At 48.8% G+C, this 17,419-nt stretch overlaps 1 protein-coding gene across 2 annotated transcripts in view; it reads right to left on the minus strand.

Annotated features, from left to right (window-relative positions):
* Positions 1-17,419, minus strand: part of GALNT17 (polypeptide N-acetylgalactosaminyltransferase 17) — a 483,122-nt gene that overhangs the window by 263,214 nt on the left and 202,489 nt on the right. For both annotated transcript variants that reach the window (XM_082432353.1, XM_082432354.1), the window contains exon 3: positions 1,907-2,073. In XM_082432353.1, coding sequence (XP_082288479.1) covers positions 1,907-2,073 — 167 coding nt within the window. The remainder of the gene's footprint in view (positions 1-1,906; positions 2,074-17,419) is intronic.

The raw sequence follows: 17,419 nt of genomic DNA on the forward strand, positions 1-17,419 counted from the left end.
GGCTCTTCACCTTTCGTCAAAGAATGTTGCCTTTAGCCTGATATACAGGAGAGCCGATTTTCAAGGCTCTGACCTTTAAGGGTATAACACTTTTCCATTCATGTAGTGATAAAGGGTTGCAGAACAGAATAACATTTGTCTTGGAGGTTTAGAGGAACATCCTGACCTGGCCTACATGGACAACCACAAGAACAAAGGATTCTGACACCGAGAAGTTTGCAACAACGAATCACGGCCTTTAGAAGGGCTTTGCTGAAATCCTTCAAGGAGTGTGGGGGTTTTTTTGGCATGAGCCACCTGTCTCCTTGAATGGCCCTGCAATAAACCTTTCTCTGCTCCAAACCCTGACATTTCGGTTTGTTTGGCCTCACTGTGTGTCGGGCACACGAACCTGTGTTCAGTAATAGGGTGAGACTCACAGAGGGCTGGCTACCAGCCAGGCCCTGTGAAACCAAGTCCTGCCCAGGACTGGGAGTCCAGCTATGCAAGGCACAGCGATCTCATGTGCGATGTGCTACAGGAGGATACAGGGAGCTGAGGTAGCACAGAGCAAGGGTCTTAGGATGTCAGCAAAGGAATCTCCCAGGAAGTGACACATAGGGGACACCTAGGGGACGAGAGGGATTTAGCCAGCAAACGGAGGAGGCAAGTAGGAGTCAGGATTCCCTGCAGAGGGTTTGGAAGTACTTCTGAAGCCAGAGGTCTGCAGGGGCACACAGAGAGGCTGCAGAGAAGGCCACTGTGAGCCATGACTTTGCCGGCTGACTTAGAGGCTTTAGGGAACTGAAAGAACCTCCTTCTCCCAAAAAGACTCTCAATGTAAGTTTTAAAATAAGGATGTGAAAAATCCAGCAAATGACCCATCAGTCCTCAAAATTTGGAGGCCCAGGAGATGGTGGTGCCCTGATGGGTGTAATGCTGGGTCCAGACCCACTCAAACACTTCACTGGTAACAATCAGCTAGTTCAGAAGGGTCAGGAGGACTTCAACTCCTGGGCCAAGGAAACGTGAGCTCATTGGAGCTCCTGAAGATAATCAGGTTTCCAACAGGACCCATGACACTGTCCTGCCTCTTCCTCACCCTCTCCTGACCGGGGAGCACGGGGTAATCTTCTACTGATCACACCGACAGCAAGGGGTTCAGCCTGCTCCTAATCTTTCAGTTGCTCAGAAGATAAGCCTCCTTGGCCTTAAGCATGCACACTGGCTGCCTTTCTTTGATGTCATCGGCTTGTGCGGGTTTCTCCCTGCAGTGATTTTGTAGGCTGGGATCCAACACAGAGGTACAATTAGCCAAAGCAACCCCCCTACCACCATTTTCACACTAGGCCTCCATCTCCAAGGACTTCAAAGGAGTTTTGATATTCTCATACAACAAATATAAAAAGTATTTGTTATATTTTTTAATTGAGCCATCATTCCTAGTAGAACTGAACTCCTAAAGACCTGCAAACCCTGTGCATTTCTACCGACAGTCACTTTGGGCACAGTGGCCCAGAGGGGAATTCTGATGTATGATCAACAGTTCCCATCACAGGACAGAATTTCCCTTTTTCTTCTGCCTCTGGGAAGAGGATCAAGGAGATGGGATGGGGGGTGGGGATCGCGGAGGAATTCAGCTCTTCAATGTCATCTGCTTTAGGTAACATGAAGAGGGGAAATGAGTCCAGACGCGTAACCAGTAGTTTATTCCTAAGAGCCCTAGAGGACTCAAGGACTAATTAACTAGTGTTTGCCTGGATTTGTTCCCCCCAAAACAGCCCCCCATTCTCCAGCTATGCCCCAGGGACAGGAGACAAAGTCACTGGGGCTCAGGATGGAATGAAAGTGACGCTTCCCCCCTGCTGACATCGTGTGCGTGCACTGTCTTCTCCAACAACTGCATGCAGGTTGGCGGCCCCCATACCTTCATCACTATTGTCATCCACCAGGATGATTTCCTTCAGCAGGTGGGTCGGTGTGTGGTTGACCGCGCTGTGAACTGACCGCAGGATCACCGACAGGGCCTCGTTCACGAAGATAAATATGATGGATATCTGGGGCAGCTCCTTGGAGTACTTCAGCTCCTTACACCTGGGGGAAGACAGCAGGGGAGAGCAGTCAGAGGAAGGGGCAAGGCACGGGCACTGCGGCTGCACACGGTAAGGCTGTCACCCTAGTTCTGGTACCCGTCCTCCCAAGGTGAGAATCGCTGGTTCCCTCCTGGCCTCTCTTGGCTAATATCTGAGAATAAAACCTAAGGAGGGGACAGTTAAGAAATCCAGCTCCGGGCTTCCCTGGTGGCGCAGTGGTTGAGAATCTGCCTGCCAACGCAGGGGACACGGGTTCGAGCCCTGGTCTGGGAAGATCCCACATGCCACGGAGCAACTGGGCCCGTGAGCCACAACTACTGAGCCTGTGTGTCTGGAGCCTGTGCTCCGCAAGAAGAGAGGCCGCGATAGTGAAAGGCCCGTGCACCGCGATGAAGAGTGGCCCCCGCTTGCCGCAACTAGAGAAAGCCCTCGCACAGAAATGAAGACCCAACACAGCAATCAATCAATCAATCAATCAATCAATAAAATAAAATAAAATAAAATAAAGAAATCCAGCTCCACTTCTCCCAAATGTACCACCCCATAGGAATGAGAAGCATCAGTCTTGGGCACACATCAACTGTTTCCCAGGCTGTCACGCCCACACGTACCCCCTGGTCTCACTTCAGTGCACACCTGCCCGACTTCCCACACCAGACTCCCGCATTTCCTTCCTCGGAGCCTGCTTTGCTGCCTTCTGAGCAACTGCCTCACCCCCATCATTTCTCACCCAGAGGCAGCTGGGAGATGATGTATAGATACCCCAGCTCCCTCAGCCCTGGAGGTGGTTGACTCTGAGGGGTGGGTTTTACACTGGCTCCCAGAGTTTCCCCCAGTGGGATTAAGCTCCATCACCCACGGTAGCAATCTGCATAACACCCTCTTTTGGGGACATCTTCCCTTCTCAGTCCTACTTCCCCTTAGCGGTGCTCTTTTCACTGCCCATATAAACGAATGCACTCAAATCTTTGTTTCAGGGTCTGTTTCTGGGAGAACCCAAACTAAGACATCTATCGGACCTACCAAGTACCCAGCACTAAGTACCCAGCACCAAGTACCCAGTACAGGAGACCTCTGCTCTCATGGAGCTTACACTCTGGGAAAAGACATGAAACACACATGAAATTTATCATAATCAAGGAAGGGGGGCCTCTACCTGCTAGGACTGTGTTGCCTGACACACCCTAACTCTTCCTGCAAGCGTTCCTAGAATCTCCCTGGGGACTGGAAATGCGACCACCTGCCTAAGAGGTCCTCCCTTCTAATATCCAGCAACTCCCCCATCCCTGAAGACAGGGTGAAAGAGAAGAATGTTTTTCATCCAGGCTGGACTCAGGGGCGTAGGGCTTGGGCCTCCCTGGGGGCGCCCAGTGATGTAAGAGATGGCTGGTACCCAGGGAACCGGCTCTGCATGGCGCAGTGATGGAAGCACCAGCACTCTGTCCTGGGAGCTCAAGGGAGTTTGGTTTTATGCACAGTCTGAGCCACATCAGAAATACAAAGTGGAAACAGAGCAGAATGGAATCCAGAGCTAGTGCATTTCAATGCGTCCTTCTCCTCTCCGTGTGAGACTGTACAGTACACGGCACAATGTGCTCCAGAGCAAAACAAAGGGAACGAGAGGAAGGGATGGAGTGAAAGGGAAGCAGCACTGAAGAGAGAGCAAGAAGTACAGCTGTTTTTTTATGCTGAACAGCTTGGGCTGTGTTGGGCCATATTAATCATGTAGGCAATTTTCAGAAGAAAATAAAGTTTTGTTACAATATACGTTTGTGTCTCCTAGAGGAGACCATCCAGGGATCCATTGATCATGCAGCCTCATTTTTACCTCGATGCTGTAAATTCACTTCTGGGGGCTGCCGAGGAGATTAGAATGGCTATTGATGGGCTCGCAGGCAGTTGGCGGGGATCATCTCATTTCCTGCGTGCTGATCCAGGGGAGGAGAGCACATCCCAGATGGTCCCTCGGAGCCCCCTTGACAGGGCCGGCAGCCATTCTGAGCCTGGCAGGCTAGCAGCTCCTCCTCCTCAGCCCACTCCTCAGCATACACGCGAGCGCCCCGACCGTACACATGTACCTACTCTGAGCATGGGCCTGGTTTCTTTCTTTCTTTTTTTATGGCTGCGCCACTCGGCATTTGGGATCTTAGTTCCCTGACCAGGGATCGAACCCGTGCCCCCTGCATTGGAAGCGGGGAGTCTTAACCACTGGACCACCAGGGAAGTCTCAGGGCCTTTGTTTTCTTTGGGCCTTTGTTTTTAAACAGATTCTGGCCCTTGAAATTAAGAAGAAAAAAGGCCAAACTGCATCGTACCAGCACCATCTTCTCCAGCTACAGGCAATGGGGTCAGGCTGCCATTAAGGCTGGGGGGTGGGTTAAGCCTCTTGGCTGGAGCAGGCAATTCCCTCTGCTGAGGGGGGGACTCGTGGGCCCCCGGTCCTGCCCCTTCACGGTCAAGGTGGCCATTCAGTAAATCATGGGGGGATGTCAGAAGCAAGAAGCTCTCTGCCACACATTGAACCTGTCACCCTGGGCACAGTGCTCATGTTTTTTTCATCTCTAAAACTGTCAAAATAATCCTCATTGTATTTAGTTCTAGGTGCCTGGCTAAGGTCCTCGAAAGGATCAGGTGAGACCAGCCTTTGAGAGCCCTGGGCAAATGCAATGTACCAACTAATGGGAAGACCAGCCTGCCTGCCTGGCCCCTCCCTCCTCCCTCCTGGCTGCTCTGATCCCTTTTGTAGACTTCCCATTGCCATGGGCCAGGCTTCCAGAGTTTTCACTCAACCCAGACCCTGCAGGACCCACGCAGGACTCTGCTCCCCGAAAGGGCTCCGGGCTCCAACCTTGCCCAGCTCACAGAGATTCACCTTTCCTGTGCCCAACATCTCAGGGTTTCCCAACAGGCAGACAATATGAATACGGTCATTATGAAAATCAACATGGTTTTGTTGCTCTAGAGAGGCAGACTCTACCTTAAAAAAATCTCTAAGCCTGGCTTATGGCCTGATATGCAGGAGTGGCCACAGTATGCTGGAGAGATAGAAAACTGAGGCCGTAAGCACCTGCTGTATGCATAGACTGAAACATACATTACTTCCGAGCAGACACCCAATGCCCAAGGCAGCAGATGAGTGCAGGAAGGGAGATTAAGGATGGATGATGAAAAGGCAACAGGGAGGCCACACAGGCCTTAGAAATACTAGAGACTGCACAGAGGAAGAGGACAGGTACAGCTCCTGCCCCTGGAGTTGATGCTGGACCAATCCTCCCTGTGGCCTGATGACACTCAGATGGTGTTTCCAAACCACACAGATCTGCGTATCCCACACCCCGCAGACCAGGGCTGACACGGAAGAAGCATCCCCCGCTCATTTCCGAGTTCCTGCAGAGCTGACTCAGTGCCAAGGTGGCGTGCAATGGCCCACAGGCAGGCAGATCCGGGGAAGCGAGCAGTCAGCTCAGCTCAGCGTCCAGCCCTGTCTTTATATCATGGAACATACAGAATCAGATATGTTTCCTGCCTCCCCGACTGCAAAATCCAGGTGAAGGAGAGAAACCCGGAAGGTCGTGCGAATAAAAGAACAGGTTCCAGATTTGAAAGATACCTAGAGAGAGGCCGGCATGCCACAGAAACTGCAAAATAACTAAAAACCCACAGGGCTTTGTGTGCGTCCTCTGGAAACACAGACTCAGAGACGGGTCCCAGAAATCAGACATTTCCTTTCAATAACTAGTCAGTAAGAAATAAACAATCTTGGGACTTCCCTGGTGGCACAGTGGTTAAGAATCCACCCGCCAATGCAGGTGACAAGGATTCGAGCCCTGGTCCGGGAAGATCCCACATGCCGCGGAACAACTAAGCCCGTGCGCCACAACTACTGAGCCTGCGCTGTAGAGCACACACTACTGAGTCTGCGTGCCACAACTACTGAGTCTGCGTGCCACAACTACTGAAGCCTGTGCGCCTAGAGTCCATGCTCCACAACAAAAGAAGCCACCCCAGTGAGAAGCCCACGCACCACAACTAGAGAAAGCCCACGCGCAGCAACGAAGACCCAACGCAGTCATAAATAAATAAATAAATAAATTTATAAAAGAAAGAAAAGAAATAAACAACCTTTTGTCTGAAAGAAAATGGTTGGCGGGAAAGCTATCTTAAGGTCTGGATCAATTCCAATCAAAGCTCCAGGCCAGGAGGGGAGCTACAAAGAAATTCAAGACCAGGTTCCTCTCCTCAAAGGGCTAATAACAAGGGACCAGATTCTCTGTGAAGCTGTCCTCACAGAGAAAAGAAGGCAGAGACCAATAACCAAGCAAGTGATGTCTCTTACACACCTCACCACTGTCCATCTGTCTGTCTGTCCGGGATGCCTCCTTGAACTCCGGAACTGCTTGAGGGTAACCACTGTCCCCCCTCCCTCATCCTCCTCACCCCAGAGTCACTGGCATTGACTTCACTTAGCACCAAAAGTGCCCGTGCTCTTCCTTCGCTGATGCTGAGTAAGAAGAGTTCGGGAGACTGGGCCGCCTCTGGGAACCCACTAGAGAGTCAAGTGCCACGATCAAGGGTCAAGGTCTCCAGCAGGGAAGAAATCAAAGCCCAAAGAGCCGCCCACGCCCTCTTAGAAGCACAGCCCTGCCCACGAACACCTCTGAGGGAAACAAGTTCTATGACTCCAATGTGATACAGGTAAGAGGTATCAAAACACACCTGTGACCCAGTCCACCAACCTGGAAACAAAAAGAGGACCCCAAAAGATCCCCATCATTGTAAAAATATTTAGATGCAGCCTCTAGGAGACCCAGAAGATCACAGATAATAATGTTGATAATAATAACCAACACTTCATAGTGCAGGTGCCAAAAACTGCTGGAAGCTTCCCTGTACTGTACTATCTCATTTAACGTGAACAACGATCCTATAAGGTAGGCAGTATTTTCATCCTCATTTCACAGCTGAGGAAACTGGGGCACAGAGAGGTGAAGTCACTTGCCCAAAGTCACACAGCAAGTCTGAAAAGCTGTAGGGGTGCCTGGACGTGAACTTCACCATCTGACTTTTAGACTCTTGCAAACGCCCCTGTGTGCCCAAGGCAGGGTGTGGTAGCTACAACAGACAAGCCTCTACACAATTTCCAGCCCAGCCCCTTCCTAGCTGGGGGGCCTTGGCTAACTCGTTTGGTCTCTCTGAGCCTCAGCTTCCTTTTCTCTGCCCTAAAAGCCCCAACGAGGTGGCGGTCCTCCGTGGCCAGCTGCACCATACCCAAGGGCTGCTGGGGGCAGAGTGCAGACCAGGAGAGGTCCCTTCAAGTGGGATAGGTGAGCAGAAGAGAGCCTCACCATCCCCGGGGGCTGATAAGGCTGGTGGGAATGTGGGCAAATCTCCTAGTGTTCTGGCTACGAATGTGGGCAAGGGCCCAATTGAGTGCTGGTCCCCGAGGAGTTATCAGAGTCTTTTAACCGAAGACCCCAAGCAAAGGGAGGCCACGTCTGCTCTCAGCCATGCCAGGACGTTGCCAAGGTTCTGCTGCTCGTGAACCACTTCTGTCCTCGTGCACTCAGGCCCATCTCTGTGGGTCCCCACCAGCCCTCAGGGCAGAGGCAGGGAACCCCAGCACCTATAAGGCTGGGTGTGGAGGGTGCACATGTGTGTGCTCAGGATGGTAGGTGGGGCTGCCCCCAGGGCCTGAGCCCAGGCTCCAGTCCTTGCCCCTGGTCCCCCTCCTGGTCATCAGCTCCTTGGGTCCCATCTAAGGTGAGGGCTCCCCTTCACTGACCCTACCTGGTTTCTCTGTGTCGCTCGGCTCACATGGCCCATCACTGTGCGGCCAACCTGCAGGGCCTTCCTAGCTGCTCACCTCAGCTCTGGCCCCCAAGTGCAACAATGCCCTTCAGTCTCTGTCCCACTGTCTTCCCGACCCTAGTGAAGGGACCAACACCAAGCACTGTCCGAGCACTAATCCCGCTGTCAGTAACGAGAGTCTTGGGTTTGATGGCTAAAACGCACTCAACACGATGACAAGGCAGTGCAACGCAAGGCGGCAAATGCTATACAGTCATCCCTCGGGATCCACAGGGGATTGGTTCCAGGACCCCTGCAGAAAGCAAACCCTGCAGATGCTCAAGTCCCTTATATAAAATGCGCAGTACAGTTGGGCCTCCGTATCCGCGGATTCAGCCAACTGCGGATCCAAATCTACAGCTGGTTGACTCTGCAGATGTGGGACCCGTGGATACGGAGGGGCAACTAGACCTACACCAGATGTGACAGATAAGTTGAGATGGACCAGGAGGGCAGAGAAGATGAGCTGTGGGCTGGGTTTGAAAGCTGGATCAACGGATGACACTTGCTTGGTCAAGAGCAGAGGGAGGGGCAGGCGATTAGCACTTCTGAGCACACAGAGGCACTAGGGTTCCCTTCCTCTCTTCCAACGCCTTCCAGAAAAAAACTGTCTAGGCTTGCTTAGAGCTGGGGTGCTAAAGAGCCAAGTTTTGCAGCCAGAGACTCATATGGGGCTCTGCAAATTCCTACCAGGCTGATTCCTTTTTCATTTTCAAAGTGCTCCAAAAACATGCATAAGGTCATAAAAACTCATTAACAAAGGTTCAACAGCTGACAGCAGGGTCCGTGCTGCCTCACTGCCAGGCCTCTCCACCAACCTTTCTGAGTTCGGGAAGGCAATGTGGAGTAAAATGAGAGGGAGGGAAGTGTGGGGAGTCAAACAGAATAGGCACTTTGAGTCATCAAACCCCACCTTGCCATCCCAAGAGCAGCTGTGCTCCAATGAGAAAACCCTTGAGAATCGTGACAGGCATGCAACAGACCTTCACCTCTACTCCTCCCACTGCTGAGGGCAGATGTGGGAGCAAGGACTCCCAGCACCACATCCACACGACATCAAATCCACCTCTAAATGGACGGTCCAGGTCCTTGGGTATCTACTCTTTAAATACTGATCGTGCTCTACATATGCGAGCAAACCTGGAAAGTACCCCCATTCTCCCCATGCACCTCCAAACCTGCCAGCTCCCCCAGCTTCGCCGGCACACGCTTCCTTGGCTTGGCCAGACCCTCACTGGTCAGCATCCGACACACTCCACATATAGCCCAAAGCCCACACTCTCAAACTGAGAGCCAAAAGGGCTCTGTTCCCAAGAAAGCGTTAGTGTGGCCCAGCCACTTAGCAAGAGGATTCATTTTTCAAATAGTGGTATCCAGTTGCCAGGTAGAAGGAACCAGGAAGGAAAGGCGAGTGTGTGGAAGAGTCGCCTCTTGGCTGCCGCCTGAATTCCACGTGGCCACAGACACTGAGAGCACACGCTGAACCACAGACGTGGCTACGGTGCACATCAATCCAAGGCGTCCCAAGCCATGGGTCAGGCCCTACCAAGAATAGAAATGAGCTCCTCCTTGGAAGCCCTATTGCAGATAGGCCACCATTCTTTTGTTTTATAAATTTATTTATTTTATTTATTTATTTTTGGCTGCATTGGGTCTTCGTTGCTGCGCAGGCTTTCTCTAGTTGCGGCGAGCGGGGGCTACTCTTTGTTGTGGTGCGCGGGCTTCTCACTGCGATGGCTTCTCGTTGCAGAGCACGGGCTCTAGGCGCCCGGGCTTCAGTAGTTGTGGCTCGCGGGCTCAGTAGTTGTGGCTCGCGGGCTCTAAAGTGCAGAAGGCCACCACTCTTGAGCTTGGACATGGCCATGACCATTGACCCCATGCGTGCTGACTGACACAAAGCAGCAGGATACACCACACGTTTTCTAGCGCACACCACGTCCAACAACCTCACCTTTTCTTCAACCAAGAAATAAACTCCTCCCTCCTCTCTCTGTCTCCCTGTGGACACAGGGCCAGATTATGAAATCAGGTCACCAAGCAAGTCTAACTGCCCATGATGGTTAATTTTATGTGACAACTTGGCTAGGCCACGGTACCCAGATATTTGGTCAAACGTTATTCTCAGTGTTTCTGTGAAGGTATTTTTAGATGAGATTAACATTCAGATCAGTAGGCTTGGAGTAAAGCAGATTACCCCTCCACATGTGGGGGAGCCTCATCCAATCAGTTGAAAGCTTTAAGAGAAAAAAGACAGAGGGCCCCTGAGGAAGAGGGAATTCTGCCAGCAGACTGCCTTTGGACCCGAGCTGCGGCATCAACTTCTCCCTGGGTCTCATGGCTGCTGGTGAGTCTTGCAGATTTTGGACATGTCAGCCTCCACAATTATGTAAGCCAAAGTCCTTAAAATAAATCTCTCTTGCTTTCCATCTATGTACCTATCTATGTCTCTATCTATCATCTATCTATATCTTAGGTACAGATATCTCTATCACCTATCTGTATGTTATCTATAACCCATTTATGTCTTAGATACCCTATCTTATCTCTATAGATAGAGATAAATAGCCAGATGGATGGATAGATGGATGGATGGATAGATAGATAGATAGATAGATAGATAGATAGATAGATAGATAGATAGATAGATAGATAGATATCCTATTAGTTCCATTTCTCTGGAGGACCCTCACTGATACACTGCCCTGTAGTTTGGAAGAAAAGATTATACCAAATTGAGGTGTCATGTCTCATTAGAACCCTGTCATTCCAATCTCTCCTTCCTGTCACAGCCTCAGATACCACCCCAGGACAGCCAGGGAGCTTCTGACCCATAACGAGAGATGACCAGAAGGACAAGCTAGTTTGGTAGTGGAATTATCTCAAAGCTCCCATGGCCTTTCCTGGACCTCATCACTGCCCAGAGCTGCTGCACCTCAAACATCTCCATCTTCAACAGTCACAGCCTCCCTTCCTTCCAGTTCTCCCCACCTTGCATCCCCAAACCAGCCACTCTTCAACCTCAATGAGACCTCCCAGTCCTGGGCCACTCTGTTTTCACTCAGTATATCAGCTCTACCCTCGCCTGGCTAAAATCTTCCCTTCACCCTTGCCTTCATCCCACCCTTGCTCCCTTGGCCTTCTTTCCCACCAGCCCTGAAGAACCGCAGCTGGGGATCACTCGTCCATCTAACTTTCCTCCGCTTCACACACACTGCTGACACTGCAAGAAAAAGTCCCACCACTGCAGTGGTGACAAGACAAATCCAAGGTCCCCAGTCCCCGTGAAGCCCTGGGAGCTGCCCTACACCGTTCTTTTCGAGGCTTTTCAGAACTCTCAATTCCCCCATCCCCACCCCGATCTCTACTTCCTACTTTCCCCGCTTTCCTCGAGCCGACCTCTCTCTTGCAGGTACCTCCTTCTCCAGAGGGAATCAAGGTCACCAGCAGGAACTTCCAAGTGTGGTCTCAGGCCTGAGGCAGCAGCACCCCCCAGCAGCCTGTTAAAAATGCACCAACTTGGTCCACCCAGACCCACTGGTTCAGAGTCCCTTAGCAAGTTCCTCAGGTGGCTTCTCCGCACCAGTGGAAATGTGAGAAGCACTTCCCGAGTCCCCCTCGCCACCTAAAAGCTTATCAACCTCTGAGCTCAGCCTTGAAGGAGGCAGCTTCTGGAGGTCAAAGGTAACCCCCTCCTCTGTGCTGTGGATTCCCCAGCCTCCTCCCATCCAAACGCCTTGCTTCACCCATTATTCTCTCTCCTCTAGCTTCACTTTTCTTCCACTGACTTTTTCCACTCAAGGAAGGGACTCAAGTCCCTCCCATTTACATCCAAAAAAATCCCTTGCCCCACAGCCTTAATCAGCCTCTTCTCCTTGTCTGCCCTCCCTGAATTCCTCCTTTATCTGTCATTTGTCCCTCACTCGACCATCATTTGCCTCCTAGTTACCTTATTCTGCTAAAACTGCTCTTGTTAGTTTCCAGTGACATCTAGGTGGCCCGAATCAATGGAAACTTCCCAACCTCACCCCAGCTGAGGATCCTTTCTGCAGTGTTTAACACGGTTGCCTCTCTCCTTACATAAACAGTATTTACTCCTGGATCCTGGCACCTTCCCCATCTCCTCATCCCCACCTCTGCTTTTTCTCCCACTGGAGATCTGTCCTGGCCACTTGTTTATTTCACAGGTTGCCCTTTTGTGCTAATCCTCCAAATTCCAAAATTCCTCAAGGCTCCTTCTTCTGCCCTCTCCTATTCTCACCTGGTCAACTCTTCCTGGGTGATCTCATCCAATTCTACAACTCCAACCACGATGCCAGCAACTTCCAAACCCCCATCTCTAGTCCGGATGCTTCACGCTTCTGCTTCCCACTGGGCATCTCCACTTGGACGTCTCATCAGCATCCCAAATACAGCATACCTACAACTGACACCTGCTCTCTCTGCACCTTCCTGTCTTCATTGGAGGACACCACTCTTTCTCTTTGGGAGTCAAGTCAAAATCACGTCCCGTTCAACATGTCACCAAGTCCTAAAGATTCTACCATCTTTAGGATCTCTTTATGACACTCCCCTCCACCCCCATTTCTACTGCCACACCTCCACTCTGTATCATTCCCCCCAGATGACACGCAAAGCCACCTAACCGGTCTCTGGCCTCCAGTCTGTCCATCTGCAGCCCTCTGTGGGGTGGTATCTATCCACCTCACTGCAGCTACCATGATCTCTCTAAGATGCAAATGTGATCATGTCACTCTTCTATGTCCACTATCCCCTTGGCTCTCTGTAGCTTTCAGAATTAGCTTCAGACTTCTTTGCTTGGCACCCACGTTCAGCCCCAGCTCACCTCTCCAACCTCATCTCCTCCCTGTTGCTTCCCCCAGGAACTGTAAACTATTTGTATTTCCCAGAACCGGAAACGCTGCCTCTCAATTCACACACCTTTCTCTCTGTCTGAAGTGCCCTTCCTTCTGCGTAACCTGTCCTCCTCCCTCAGCCCAGCTCCAGGCAGCTCTCCCAGACCCCCAACAGGATGTCATGCCCCTGTCCTTTGTCACTTTCTCTCCCTCTGCACGCTGTCATCCTGACACTCTTCACTCTGTCCTCTCCCATTGCGGGGCAGCCAGTGAGTCTTCTTTCTTTTTTGTTTCCCCAGAACCCAGAACAATACTTGGCAGATAAATGGTTACTGAATGAACAAATAAAAAGCCAAAGTCCTCCTATCTTCCCAGTTTATTCCCTCCGCTCTTCTTATGATCAAAGGCATCACTTATCTCCTCCCGCAATTATAACTTCAGTGATGGCACCTCAACACTTAAAAGATACCATTCTGAACACAACTGTCTCCCTTGATTCACTAATCAGAGCTCAAATTCTAAAGGCTGCTTGGGTCAAGTGCATTAACCAGCCCCAAACTCTCTTTTTTTCTTCCCTCCTCATCAAGCTTTGCCTATAATCCTAAGAAAGAGTGCTATCATTTTTAGCAACAGCAAACCTTGCAAAACAAGATATGGGGCTGAATAAATGAGATGTATGAGGCCCCTCTTTTGGAGCTCTCCTCATTAGGGAAAATGCACACTTTTCTGAGTGGTTTAATTTCCTCTGGTTGAGCTCAGTTCATCCAGGAAGAAGCAGCACACCTCATTAGCTCAGTTGCCACACAGAGAGGTCTCCGAGATGAACTGCCTACTGCAGCATTTGAGTCTGCATGCATCCTGTCTATTGGTTGTACTGGGGCAATTTCCATGAATCAAGATTCAGCCTGTTCCACACATGGCATGGTTTCCTATCTTGGGGTCCAGGGATCCCCAGGAAAAGCTCCAGATATTGGATGCAAGATGTTGTGGGTGTAGGAGGATTTGTTTTTTCGGGGCTCTATCGGCTTCCCACAGGAGCGCCATGGGAGGGGAGGAACCCAGGCCATACAGCCAGCGAGGACCATCGTCAGTTGCAGCCCCACACCCTGGTCAAGACCAGTGCCAGACTCACACCCTGCTTTCAAGCACCGTGGAGTAAACAAAGTTCTATGCTTCCCCTGCCAGCCTGGTTCCTATAAACATTTATTTTGGAATAGTCCCCAAACCACCTTTGATTTTGGGACTGAATACCGACTGGCTCCATGGCTTCCTGGGAAGTCTCTTTCACTGAGTTGTGAAGAGTTGCTTTTCCAAGCACAGGGCAATTGTCTTTAGCCAGGAAATCCAGGAGACTCAGCACTGCTTGGCCAGATGACACTATGCCAGTTTCAAGATATAGTAGGAGGTCCTGACGTGGGCAAAGAAACCCTACCTGTCTCTCTCTATCTTCAGAAGTTTTTTTTTTTTCGTTAAGTGAAAATGGTTGATTCACCATCTTTAACCCTCAGTTCCAACCACAGTCTCCTGCTTTGTGCAGCGCTGCTCTCCCTAAAAGGAAGGGGGAACCACACACATATGGGGCTGGGCCAGGGGCATCCTTCAGACTCTCAGCTTAATAGATGAATCTGCCTGAGTATGATGCAGCTGATCTTGCTGTCTTCAACTGAAGGGAACAGAAAAAGAAAAGAAAAACCCTCGAGTTCTATTAAGCAGTGGCTCAGGAGGAGAATTTCTAAAAACAATTGAGGATAAATTAATGCAGAGAGTTTCAGGCCACAGCTAAGAAAGCCTCAGGGCACTTAAGACACAGGAAAGACTGCCTAAGTTATTCATACATAGTATTTATCCTATAAGCTTTCTAAAGTGAGCAGAGACAGCCCCGACTGCTGCAGGAGGGACAAAAATACATTAGGAAATGATGCAGATTGGAAATAATAAATAGCGGTGTTCCAAAGCCCAGAGGATCCAAAATTTGGTCAAAAAGATTCTTCATAGAAATTGAAGGCCATACAACACTCTGTTCTCAGCCAGTAGCCCCTCTCTCCACCCCCAGCCCCTCACAAGATGCCAATCTGGTTCTAAAGGTTGTTACCCTGTCACTTCAGCACAGCAACGAGAAACATATTACCAAACTAGCTATTTTTCCTTTTAATGTTCAAGCCAAACTGGCCAGTCAAGCCTATCTTTTTATAGACACTGACCCTGAAAACACTTCTGTTTATTCCTGCATCTGGGCCGTCCTTGGCATTATTGTTGTTACTTTTTTCCCCCCAATTTTAAAAATTGAAGTATAGTTGATTTATAATGTTGTGCTAGTTGCAGGTATACAGCAAAGTGATTTGGTTATATATATATATTTTTTTTCAGATTCTTTTCCATTTTAGGTTATTATAAGATATTGAATACAGTTCCCTGTGTTATATAGTAGGTCTTTGTCATTTATCTATTTTATATATAGTAGTGTGTATCTGTTCATCCCAAACCCCTAACTTATTATTGTTGCTACCTCCATCCATAACGTCTTCCCCAAAGGCTGGCCCTCCTTACTCTGAGTCAAATCCGACACACCAGCCCCTCCAGGTCTTGCTTAGTCCTAACCTGGCCATGCCTGTCTTACTGGACAGAAAATGCCTTCTCCCTCTCCGGACCACTAAAGCAATTCAGCAGATCCCCAGTCCTTCACCCCTCAAGGTATGCAGGTCCTTTGCCACATGATTCTGAAGTTCTCACTAAACAGGCGAAGTCTATTTCCCCACTCATTGGATCTGGGCTCAGCCCCATGACCTGTTTTGACTAGCAGGACAAGGTGAAGTGCTTGTGCCAGCTGCAAGCATGAGCCTCAAGAGAGGGTCTCAGGCCTTTGTCCATCATCTGAGAAGCACTGGACTGGCTCTCTGGTCCCAGATGAGGATGGAAGCTGGGTGGTAAGAAAGTGACACACCGCCCAGGACACTTATGCATGGGTGAGCCCAGCCAATGCAGCTGTTCACCACACCAAGAACTTTCCAGGGTATACATAATCTAATCACTTTTCACCGTGAGCCAGTCATGTGGGTATCCCCATTTTGCTGATGAGAAAACTGAGGCTCAGAGTCACAAGCCCAAAGGCAAGTGAGTGGTAGACAGAGCGAGGCTTTCAACGCAGATCCACCTGACTGCAAAGCCCCTTGTCTTAGCCTCTGCAAAAAGAAATGACTTATCAAGGAGGGTCTGGGTAGAGGGATTTTGATGGCTTCTGTTTCTTCCTTTATATTCCACATCAAACATAACTTAAAAAATACTATGAATGTTAACTTTTTGAAAGGTTTTTACGGAAATCATTTTAGCACTTAACACATGATTTCAGCATTGACCTGAAAGAGTAAACAGGTAAGAATAAATAACAAAGCCGTTGAGGGGAAAAGGGTACTAAGGAAACCCAGAGACATACATGATGTTAAAATCCAATATGATGTTAAAACCCAGAGACATATATGATGTTAAAAGCTAATATAATTTAATCAATAACAAGTTGATTGACAAGTGAAACAGAACTAAGAGACCAGAAACAAAGCTGATCTTAGAGAATGTATGCCAAGAACACACCACAAACCAAAGGGTAGGGGAAGAATCATTCAAAAAATGTGCTGGGACTACTGTCTCCCTATTGGGTAAAATTGTGAGAGTCTCCCCTCCAAACACACTGCAAAATAAATTTTAGACAGATAAAACAGTAAAATTGAGAACTCAAAATACAAGGAAAGAAAATAAAAATGAAAATGAATATTCATACAAACTCCAGATATTAAAGAATCAACAGTTTGATAATAATTGCAAACCTCTGATTATCAAAAGTAATAAAATTAAGACAACAGCAAACTACCAAAAAATTTTACAGCAATTACAAAAGAGTAAAAGATAATGAAAATCCAAAGCACACAATTAGGTAAATAAACAAAAAACATGAACACAAAATTCAGAGAACAAAAGAAACAAATAAACATGAGAAGAGGTGGACCCTCAAGAGTAATAAGAGAAATTCAAAGTAAAACAATAATGAGATGTCATTTTGCCTCTAGGTGGTGAAATTATCAATAATTTTTTCTTGCTTCTTTACACATTTTCTGTTCTTATTTTTTATAGTGAGCAAACATAACACCGAAAAACACATCAGTTTAAATTAATGCATGATAACAGAACCATATTGCAAAATTCAAGGGAATAGCAGTGCTTGGCTACACGCTCTTGGATTTTTGTGTATGACATCAATTGGCATAAATAATCGACACCCCATGTCATCCCACAACATGCCCTCTGAGGCCACAATCGGAAAGAGAATTCTGAGTCAAAACCAAAATTACAACTATTCTCTTCTCAAAGGCAGATGTGGGAGAAAGATGACATGGCCCGACCCCATGTTATTTATTCTAGAAAACAAACATATTTTGCTCTACCCAGAAGCTATTCCATGATGGCCTCGTATAATAAACATAAAACCAATCACTCATAGACCTTCACTGTTAGCCAACATGTAGCTTTGAAAAGGCATGAGAAACTTAAACATAAAATGACTGTAATTTGGTAAAAGCCCAGTTAGCTCCAGCCATATGCCAAATTCTTAAAGTTATGGGAACTGCCATTTACAATGATAATAAATGCAACACGGGA

The sequence above is a fragment of the Balaenoptera physalus genome, assembly GCF_965194825.1.
Source record: "Balaenoptera physalus genome assembly, chromosome: 16".
Classification (NCBI taxonomy): Eukaryota; Metazoa; Chordata; class Mammalia; order Artiodactyla; family Balaenopteridae; genus Balaenoptera; species Balaenoptera physalus.